Source organism: Chaetura pelagica, unplaced genomic scaffold (genome assembly GCF_000747805.2).
Source record: "Chaetura pelagica isolate M959 unplaced genomic scaffold, ChaPel_1.0 scaffold297, whole genome shotgun sequence".
Lineage (NCBI taxonomy): Eukaryota > Metazoa > Chordata > Aves > Apodiformes > Apodidae > Chaetura > Chaetura pelagica.
In genome coordinates this window covers 56,768-67,083 of record NW_009953965.1, presented here as the reverse complement: position 1 = coordinate 67,083, position 10,316 = coordinate 56,768, and the positions used below count along the sequence as shown (strand labels likewise).

At 57.8% G+C, this 10,316-nt stretch overlaps 1 protein-coding gene across 1 annotated transcript in view; it reads left to right on the top strand.

Moving 5' to 3' along the window:
* Positions 1-10,316, top strand: part of LOC104392718 (1-phosphatidylinositol 4,5-bisphosphate phosphodiesterase gamma-1-like) — a 34,385-nt gene that overhangs the window by 21,592 nt on the left and 2,477 nt on the right. The window contains exons 10-29 of the mRNA XM_010002149.1: positions 574-646; positions 746-847; positions 933-1,051; positions 1,138-1,223; positions 1,436-1,556; positions 1,656-1,824; positions 2,084-2,203; positions 2,406-2,513; positions 2,621-2,808; positions 3,458-3,658; positions 3,770-3,889; positions 4,591-4,774; positions 5,282-5,359; positions 6,354-6,457; positions 6,695-6,791; positions 7,378-7,444; positions 8,297-8,460; positions 8,572-8,668; positions 8,778-9,002; positions 9,331-9,479. Of these exons, the coding sequence (XP_010000451.1) occupies positions 574-646; positions 746-847; positions 933-1,051; positions 1,138-1,223; positions 1,436-1,556; positions 1,656-1,824; positions 2,084-2,203; positions 2,406-2,513; positions 2,621-2,808; positions 3,458-3,658; positions 3,770-3,889; positions 4,591-4,774; positions 5,282-5,359; positions 6,354-6,457; positions 6,695-6,791; positions 7,378-7,444; positions 8,297-8,460; positions 8,572-8,668; positions 8,778-9,002; positions 9,331-9,479 (2,572 nt within the window). The remainder of the gene's footprint in view (positions 1-573; positions 647-745; positions 848-932; positions 1,052-1,137; positions 1,224-1,435; positions 1,557-1,655; positions 1,825-2,083; positions 2,204-2,405; positions 2,514-2,620; positions 2,809-3,457; positions 3,659-3,769; positions 3,890-4,590; positions 4,775-5,281; positions 5,360-6,353; positions 6,458-6,694; positions 6,792-7,377; positions 7,445-8,296; positions 8,461-8,571; positions 8,669-8,777; positions 9,003-9,330; positions 9,480-10,316) is intronic.

Below are 10,316 nucleotides of genomic sequence, written 5' to 3'. Positions count from 1 at the left end.
TAGGAGAGGGGATGGGAGCATGAATGTGAGGGGGAACGGAAGAGGGGATGGAAGTAGGAATGGGAGCATTAATGAGCAGGGATGGGTGCGGGGACAGGAGCATGGATGTGAGCAGGGATGGGTGCCAGGGATGCAGGATCTCCTCCCCATATCCTTGGGGAACACTGCTGTGCCACAGCAGCTCACAGGTGACACTGGCAGTGGTTGCTCTAGCAGAACCCAACATTTCAAGGTGTCCATTGCACCCCATTCCTCAAGCCCCTTGGCAACTGACAGAAGTGGGGCAGGAATGGAAACACTGGGGGGCTGAGCTGCAGGTGTCAAGGACACTGGTGGCCTCGACTGTCCCAAGAAATTCTGGGCTGTGAGGGTGGGGGGACCCTGGCCCAGGTTGCTTAGAGGAGATGGCTGCCCCATCCCTGGCAGTGTTGAAGGGCAGGTTGGATGGGGCTTGGAGCAGCCTGGGCTGCTGGGAGGTGTCCCTGCCCATGCAAGGGGTTGGATCTAGATGATCTTGAAGGTCCCTTCCAACCCAAACCATTCTATGATTCTGTGGTGGCCACTCTGTTTCAGGAATGTGGACCGCCCCGAGCTGTGCCAAGTCTCCCTTTACGACTTCCAGAAGTTCCTGCTGCATGACCAGAAGGTGGGTGGCTCTTAAGAGACCCTGGTGGCATCTCTCTCAGCCCCAACCTTGGGGCCTGCTATGGGGTACCCCAACCTGGTGCCCGTGTTTGCCCCACAGGAATCCTGGGCCAGCGACGTGGGTGTGGTGCGAGACTACATGTGCACCTACCTCAAGGAGAGCCCCAGCGAGGCCACGGAGCCCTCCTTCCAGCTGGATGAGGTGGGTGCTCCCATGGGACAACCCATCCAGGGGTATCTGCCAACCCCTGGCAGGCTCTGACCTCTCTGCTCTCCCCCCTGACTAGTTCCTCACGTACCTGTTCTCCAAGGAGAACATGGTGATGGACGCCAAGTACGAGCGCGTGGTGCCCGAAGAGATGAACCACCCCCTGTCCCAGTACTGGATCTCCTCCTCCCACAACACGTAAGGACAGGGTGGGTGGGCTCTCCTTGGAGACCTCCATCGCCCCAGCTGTGGCAACTGATGGTCCTTCTTCTTCTCCTCTGCAGGTACCTGACAGGGGACCAGTTCTCCAGCGAGTCCTCCCTGGAGGCGTACGCCCGCTGCCTGCGCATGGGCTGCCGCTGCATCGAGCGTGAGTCCCCCCCAGAATCCTGCAGAGATGCTGAGCACCACCCCTACCTCCCCCCAGCACCTTGTGTCTCATCAGATCACCATCCCATGTACCCATCCCATGGCACCAGGGTGGGGTGGGGTGGGGTGGGTCTTCCATGACCTTGCTGGGGTCTGGAAAACAGTGCGCAGTGGGTGAGCAGCATGTGTTAACCGGGGTGTCTCCCCACTCAGTGGACTGCTGGGATGGCCCAGATGATCTCCCTATCATCTACCATGGCCACACGCTCACCTCCAAGATCAAGTTCCTGGATGTGCTGCACACCATCAAGGAACATGCATTCGTCACCTCCGAGTAAGCCCCAGCCCCTCAACTCCACCCCAACTCTGGACCAGGTGGGCAACCTCGCCTTTGCTTTCATCCCAAGCCACCTTTCCCACCTCCTTCCTCCAGGTTCCCAATCATCCTCTCCATTGAAGACCACTGCAGCATCGTCCAGCAGAGGAACATGGCCTCCCACTTCAAGAAGGTCTTTGGGGACATGCTACTCACCAAGCCGGTGGACATCAATGCTGACGAGCTGCCTTCACCCACCCAGCTCAAGAAGAAGATCCTAATCAAGGTGTGGGGTGGGCCCCTCTTTGTGGGAGGGACAAGGACCATGTTGGGCTGGGAGGGATGGTGATTATCCCAAATCTTGGGACTCAAGAGCAAGATCTCTCTGTGCACATGCAGCAGGACATCAGAGACACGTCCTACTGCAAGAGATGGTCAAGGGGAGCAGGGGGTGGGTGGAGGGGGACCTGTAGGAGCCCAAGTGTGACCTGAGGGCTGGGGACACAACACTCACCACTGAGCTCCTCTTCCTGGGCTGTTCCCAGCACAAGAAACTGGTTGAAGGGAACCTGTATGAAGAGGTATCCACTGCCAGTTACTCCGAGAATGACATCAGCAACTCCATCAAGAATGGCATCCTCTACCTCGAAGACCCCATCGACCACGTAAGGGTCTCCCTGCTGCTGATGGCCATGCAGGGTCTGCTTGGCTGGAGATGAGCACTGGGGTTTGGGTTGGACATGGGCTCTCCTAGACCACTGCAATGCCATGGGGGGTTTGGGCAGGGGCAGAAACAAGAGGTCTCAGAGCCCCATCCCTCCATGCCACCATCCTGCCCGCCTTGATGCTGCTCTTCTTCCCTCCCAGACCTGGAGCCCCCATTATTTTGTCCTGACAAGCAACAAGATCTACTACTCAGAGGAGACATCCCGCTACCAGTTCAACGAGGACGAGGAGGAGGTGGAGCAGAAGGAGGTTTGTGAGGAGCACGGGAGAGTTGAGGGGACAACACCTGCTCAACGTCGGAGTCTGGGAGAGGAACGCTAACCCCGTCTTCTCTCGTTCTGGGATGAACTTGGCAGGAGTTCAACAACAACGAGCTGCACTTCATGGAGAAGTGGTTCCACGGGAAGCTGGGAGGGGGGCGCGACGGGCGGCAGATCGCCGAGAAGCTGCTGCACGAGTACTGCACCGAGACGGGCGGCAAGGACGGCACCTTCCTGGTGCGCGAGAGCGAGACCTTCGTGGGTGACTACACCCTCTCCTTCTGGTAGGAGCAGCCCCGCGGGGAGAAGATGACACAATCCCACCCTCCCCCAGCCCACCCTCTGGGGTGTCCCAGTTGGGTCGGTGGCCGGAATGTTGTTGTTTTGTTGTTGTTTTTTTTTCCTGTGGCACCTGGGACCCCTCAGCACGGGAGGTGGAGCCAAAGAGGGGACAGCCAGGCTGGTGAAGGGACTGGAGGGAAAGTCTTATAGGGAGAGGCTGAGGGAGCTGGGGTTGTTTAGTCTGTAGAGGAGAAGGCTCAGGGTGGACCTTCTCACTCTCTTCAAGTACCTGAAAGGTTTAGTCAGGTAGGGTTGGGCTCTTTTTCCAGGCAACCAGTGACAGGACAAGAGGGCCTGGCCTGAAGCTGCTCCAGGAGAGGTTTAGGTTGGATATCAGGAAGCACTTCCTCATGGAGAGGGTGATCAGACATTGGGATGGACTTCCCAGGGAAGTGTTGGAGTCACCATCCCTGGAGATGTTCAAGGAAAAGCTGGAGGTGGCACTTGGTGCCATGGTCTGAAGATGTGGGGGTGCTGGTCGTAGGCTGGACTTGATGGTCTGAAAGGTCTTTTCCTGCCTTGGTCATGCTGTGATTGTTTCTGTGTGACGGTTCTGTGCCTCACCCCTCCCTCCTCCCCACCACCACGCAGGAGGTCCAGCCGGGTGCAGCACTGCCGGATCCACTCGCGGCAGGAGGCCGGTGCCACCAAGTTCTACCTGACGGACAACCTGGTCTTCGACAGCCTCTACAGCCTCATCTGCCACTACCGGGAGGTCCCGCTGCGCTGCAACGAGTTCGAGATGCGCCTCACCGACCCCGTCCCGCAGCCCAACGCGCATGAGAGCAAAGAGTGAGGCTGCTCCCCATCCATCCCCTTGGCCCTCTGGGTCCACCAGCTTCCTCCATCGCTGGCGTTGGGTGCCAACACCAATCCCACCACTTCTCCTGTCTGCCCGGCCAGGTGGTATCACGCCAGCTTGACGCGCCTGCAGGCCGAGCACATGTTGATGCGAGTGCCAAGGGATGGAGCCTTCTTGGTGCGCAAGAGGAGCGAACCCAACTCCTACGCCATCTCCTTCCGGTGAGTCTGGCTCAGACCCAGCACCCTGAGGCCTCTCAGGCTCGGCCGTGGTGCCTGTCTTGGTGGCCAAGCTGAGAACTTCCCGTGTCTGTTGTGAGTGGTGGCCGTAGGGTTTTGCTCTAGGGTGATAGGGTGGGACACAAGAGGCTGTCGGGGGAGGCTGTGGTGATGGATCTCTGCTCTGGAAACAGGGTGAGGGAGCTGGGGCTTTTCAGCTTGGAGAAGAGAAGTCTCCAGGGAGACCTTAGAGCACCTTCCAGTGCCTGAAGGGGCTCCAGGAAACCTGGGGAAGGGCTTTTCACCAGAGAGGACAGTGACAGGACCAGGGGTGAAGGGTTTAAAATGGAAGAGGGGAGATTTAGGTCAGGCATCAGGAAGAAATTCTTCACCATGAGGATAGGAAGGCAACAAGTTGCACAGGCAGCCTGTGGAACCCCCATCCCTTGAGGTGTTCAAGGCCAGTTTGGATGAGGCTTGTGCAGCCTGGTCTGGTGGGAGGTGTCCCTGCTCATGGCAGGAAGGTTGGAACCTCATGATCTTTAAGGTCCCTTCCAACCTTCACCATTCTATGACTCTTATGGCAAAGCCATGTCCTCAGGGCGGTGGCATCCCCACCAGAGCAGAACATCTCCTCCTGCCCATGTCCCCATGATGGAGCCAAGCTCTGGCCACCCCTCACAGCCTTCCCTCCTTGTCTCCAGGGCTGAGGGGAAGATCAAGCACTGCCGGATCCAGCAGGAAGGGCGACTCTTCATGTTGGGCAGCTCGGCTGAGTTTGAGAGCCTGGTGGACCTCGTCAGCTACTACGAGAAGCACCCGCTCTACCGCAAGATGAAGCTGCGCTACCCCATCAACGAGGAGACCCTGGAGAAGATGGGCACCACTGTGAGTGCTTCTGGTGGTGGGGATGGGGATGGGTCTGTGCCACGGGCAACCGAGCTCCATCCCCAGCTCATAGAATCATAGAATCCTAGGGGTTGGAAGGGACCTCGAAAGATCATCTAGTCCAACCCCCCCCTGCCAGAGCAGGGTCACCTAGAGTACATCACATAGGAACACATCCAGGTGGGTTTTGAATGTCTCCAGTGAAGGAGACTCCACAACCTCCCTGGGCAGCCTGTTCCAGTGCTCTGTCAGTGCTCTCAGCTCCACCATGGTGAGAAGGTCTCCTCCAGCTTCTTGCTTGAAGCCCAACCAGAGCTGACCAGGTTCATTCCACAGCCGTTGCCCGTGGGTGTAGCTCCATCCTGATTCCCTTTCGACAAGTAGCAAAGGGCTGTTAGGTCCTTCTCAACCTCCTCTTGATCACATGTGGTGGCCTGGCTCCCACCACATCCCTTTGTTAGCTTCTGCCTGCATCCAGGTGTTCCACTGAGGTGTCTCTCCTTGCAGGAGCTGGACTATGGAGCCCTGTATGAGGTGCGGACCCCCCACTTCTACGTGGAGGCCAACAAGATGCCCATGGCCAGGGTAAGGGGCTGAGCTGGTGTCCCTGGTAGGTGGAGGGTGGTGGGACATGGCAATCCTAGTACTAGGACTCCTGGGTGGTCCCCTTCCAGACCCACCACATCTCCCAGCACTGCCCTGGAAAGTGGCAATGTTTTCCTGCCTTTTTCTGACCCTCAAGTGGTGCTGGGGCTGGTGGGACCTTTCCTGCCTCCCCATCGCTTGAGGACAGTCCGAGTTCCACCAAGAGCATCATCACAGCATGGTGGGCCAGGTCAGAGCCCAACCTACAGCAAGGACCTGGCACAAGTTTGCTCCAACAGTGATGAAATCTCCATGGGTCTCTTGGCATTGCTGGACCCTGAAAGAGAAGGTGTAGGGTCAGTTCCCAGGTGGTCAAGTCTCCATCCTTGGAGGTTTTTCGGACCAGGTTGGCCTCAGAGCTGACCCCATCTCCATCTGTGAAGGTTTTTGGAACTGGACTGGTCTCAAAACTGACACAGTGTCCATCCTCAGAGGTTTTTGGGACCAGGCTGGTCTTGGAGCTGAACCTGGACAAAGCTGGACTGGAGCCCCAAGATTCCTTCTCTGTGATCCTACAATCCCATGGTCCAGCACTGCTGCACCTTAAAGGTCCCTTTGCAGCAGAGCAGCTCTCAGGCTAATACAAGACACAAGAAAGCTCATCCCAAAGGGTTGTTTTTTTTTCCCCAGGGAATGTGGGAATATCAGGGATTAACCCCTTCAGCACCCCAGGAGAAACCATTGGCTTACACAGAGGAGGAACCTGCTTTGTGCTGAACGTGGTGGTCCTACAGGACAGTGGGTGCCTCCTGTCCCCTCTAACATGTCTCACTGCTGACCTGGGCAATTTTGAGGGCATCATTTGGGGTGTTGGACCTTCAGAAACCCCCCCATGGGGGGGCTCAAGGAGGAGATGGGCTGTGTCATGGAAAGTGTCTGCCAGCATCCTCGGGGTGCTGGGTGGTGACATGTGTCCCTCTCCCTGGTGGCCCAGTGCACAGTGAAGGCTCTCTATGACTACAAAGCTCAACGGGAGGACGAGCTGTCGTTCTGCAAGCAGGCCATCATCCACAACGTGGACAAGCAGGACGGAGGCTGGTGAGGGTGGTTTGGGTGGCCCCATCCACATTTGGGTGGAGGAGGTTGTGTGGGTGAGGGGACACCCCACGGGTAGTCCCGCCGTGGATTTTAACTGTCCCCCTTTTCTGTGTGTGTGTGTCCCCCACCCCTCCCACCAACCCCTTCTCCACCTGCTCCCTGACATTGCATGCAGCACCAGCACCCCTACCCCATCCCAGAGTGGTCCATTTGCCTTGATCCTCTCACCCCTTGCAGGTGGCGGGGGGACTATGGTGGCAAGAAGCAGCTGTGGTTCCCGGCCAACTACGTGGAGGAGATCGTCAGTGCTCAGGCACAGGAGCAGGATGAGGCTGTGAGTGTCATGTCCCCACCTACCTGGGACTGAGGACACCCAAGAGGCTCCCAGTCCTGCTCCAGCCTGGACCCTTATCTGGAGTCTGGGAGATGCTCATGGTCCTGGTCCAGTCTGGACCCTTATCCAGGGGCTGGGGGATGCTTATGGTCCTGCTCCAGCCTGGACACTTAACCAGAAGCTGGGAGGTGCTCATGGTCCTGCTCCAGTCTAGACCTTATCTGGAGTTTGGGGGATGCTCCTGGTCCTGCTCCAGCCTGGACCCTTATCTGGAGTTTGGGGGGTGCTCCTGGTCCTGCTCCAGTCTGGACCCTTATCCAGAGGCTGGGAGATGCTCATGGTCCTGCTCCAGCTTGAACCCTTTCCTGGAATCTGGAGGATGCTCCCAGCCCCATGCCAGCCCAGACCCTCATCCAGAGGCTGGAGGATGCTGGATGGTGGAGCAGAGCATGCGAAGAGGAATTCTTTATCTCTGCTTTTTCTTGGACTTGGCCAATTAGAAAGGCTGGAGGAAGGTTGGGAGTGGGCACCAGGCTGGGCCTCTCATCCCTTCCCCACCATCCCCCTCTCCCTTCCTCTCTTGCAGTCCTCAGAAAACAGCCCCCTGGGGAACTTCTTGAAGGGCTTCATCGATGTGCCGTCCTGCCACGTCGGTGAGTGTCCCCACCACGTCCCTGCTGGGGTGGCTCATAACCCCATGCTGAAGCTCAGTGCCACGAGCTGAGGCTCCCCAAACTCATCAGGCTCACCAAACTCATGGTGAGACGCTGGAACAGGTTGCCCAGGGAAGCTGTGGCTGCCCCATCCCTGGCAGTGTTGAAGGGCAGGTTGAAAGGGGCTTGGAGCAGCCTGGGCTGGTGGGAGGTGTCCCTGCCCATGCAGGGGGTTGGATCTACATAATCTTTAAGGTCCCTTCCCTCAGTGCCACGAGCTGAGGCTCCCCAAACTCATCAGGATCACCAAACTCATGGTGAGACGCTGGAACAGGTTGCCCAGGGAAGCTGTGGCTGCCCCATCCCTGGCAGTGTTGAAGGGCAGGTTGAAAGGGGCTTGGAGCAGCCTGGGCTGGTGGGAGGTGTCCCTGCCCATGCAGGGGGTTGGATCTACATAATCTTTAAGGTCCCTTCCAACCCAAACCATTCTATGATTCCATGATGGTCACGTGGTTGTCACCTGGGCTCATGCTTGGCACAGTGTTCCAGGGAGCAACAACAGGGCTGGTTTGGGGGGTTTAGCTGGTTTTGCGGGGGGGAGAGATTCAGAGGAATTTGGAAGTCTGGATGGTTCAGGAGATATTTACTCCAGAAAAACAAATTCCAGCATGGAAAGCTGAAATAATTCATTAGAACAAAGGGACCTTCCCAGGAGAAGGTCCCCAACAGCTGGTGGGATGCCAGGAGGGGCTGGTGGGGGCCCGGGAGAGGGACCGCTGAGGTTTCGTTTGCTCCACAGAGCCATCCCTTGGGAATGTCTTCGAGTAAAGCCCCCCTCTGATGTCCTTATAGTGATCTCCAAAGACGGGAGGAGCTCCAAACCATTTGTCTTCACCATCCATTCCCAGCAGATGTCCCACGCAGCCCAGTCTCTGGACGTGGCCGCGGACACGCAGGAGGAGCTCAGCGAGTGGGTGGCCAAGATCCGAGAGGCCACGCAGAACGCCGACGCCAGGGTGAGGGGCACCCGGGGTGGGGTGGTCTCCTCCCTGAAGTGGTTGGTCCCTCACCATCTCCGAAAGATGTGAGGGCGGGGAGAATTTCAGCTCCCATTTCCCCTTCTGCAGATGCAAGAGGGGAAGATCATGGAGAGGAGGAAGAAGATCGCGCTGGAGCTGTCGGAGCTGGTCGTGTATTGTCGCCCGGTGCCCTTCGACGAGGACAGTAAGAGCTGGAGGAAGGGGGGGTTGGGGTGGGCTGAAGATGGGGAAAGAGACATGTGGGGGGCAACCAAGCAGTGTCCTCCACCTGATGGCCACCTCGGTGCTTTCAGAGATTGGCACCGACAAGGCCTGTTACCGGGACATGTCCTCTTTCCCGGAGACCAAGGCGGAGAAATATGCCAACCGCAGCAAGGGCAAGAAGTTCCTGCAGTACAACCGGCGCCAGCTCAGCCGCATCTACCCCAAAGGGCAACGCCTGGACTCCTCCAACTATGACCCCTTGCCCATGTGGATCTGTGGGAGCCAACTCGTGGCCCTCAACTTCCAGACGCCTGGTAAATAGGGCTCCTAGGGTGGCTGGTGGGCTCATCCCTGAAGGTCGTGCCAAAAAAAAACACCCACAAAACCCATCCCCGATGGTTCTGCCCTGGGTCCTGCTGCTGGAGGTGGCTTGGGATGGTCCCTCCAACTTTTCTGCCCATCCTGATGGAACCATCTCCATGCAAAAAAACAGCTTCATGCAGAAAACCAGCTGCAGCCTTTCTCCAAGCAGGGTTGGGGGGGTCTTAGCAGGGGGTTTGCCAGGGCAAGACCTTCCGCTCAAGGACCTCAGGAAGCCCTTGAGCCCCACAGCTGAAAGCTGCTCTGTCCCCTTGGCCACAGACAAGCCCATGCAGCTCAACCAGGCGCTCTTCATGCTGGGTGGCCGCAGTGGCTACGTCCTTCAGCCTGACATCATGAGGGACGAGACGTTCGACCCCTTCGACAAGAACAGCCTGAAGATCGTGGAGCCCATCACGGTGCAACTGCAGGCAAGTGGGGCAAGGACAGCAAGTCCACCCTGAGGTGGTCACCATCGAGATGGTTGGTTGTGTCTTCCTCCAGTTTTTTTTGGGTCAATTGGGAGTGTTTTTCACATGTTTCAGACCAAATTTGCTCCGTGGAAGTCATTGCCTTATGGTCTCTTCAGCTTGTTGGTCTTTCTCTGCTGGTGCCGTATTTTTCCCCAGGGGAGAACCCCAAAATTGCCCCAACTGAGCCCAACCTGAGCAAGAGGGGAGGTGGAGGATAAAGCAGCTAAAACAAGCCCAGAGCACCTTACCCATCCTTGGGTGATTTTGGTGTTAGAGCTGGAAGAGTTGACTTGTAGTCACCTGGCTACAAGTCCAGAGGAGGCCCCGGAGATTCTGGGAGGGCTGGAGCAGCTCTGCTCTGGAGACAGGCTGGGAGAGTTGGGGTGTTCAGCCTGGAGAAGAGAAGGCTCCAGGGAGACCTTAGAGCACCTTCCAGGGCCTGAAGGGGCTCCAGGAAAGCTGGGGAGGGACTTGGGACAAGGGCAGGGAGGGATGTGAGCAGAGGGAAGGGTTTCCAGCTGGCAGAGGGAGCTGGAGCTGAGATGGGAGGGAGAAATTCTGGGCTGTGAGGGTGGGGAGCCCCTGGCCCAGGTTGCCCAGGGAAGCTGTGGCTGCCCCATCCCTGGGGGTGTTGAAGGGCAGGTTGGATGGGGCTTGGAGCAGCCTGGGCTGGTGGGAGGTGTCCCTGTCCATGCCAGGGGGGCAGGACTAGATGACCTTCAAAGTCCCTCCCAACCCAAACCTTTCTATGATTCTAGAACAGCCAAGCCATGGGGTGACCCTGGATAGGCTTTC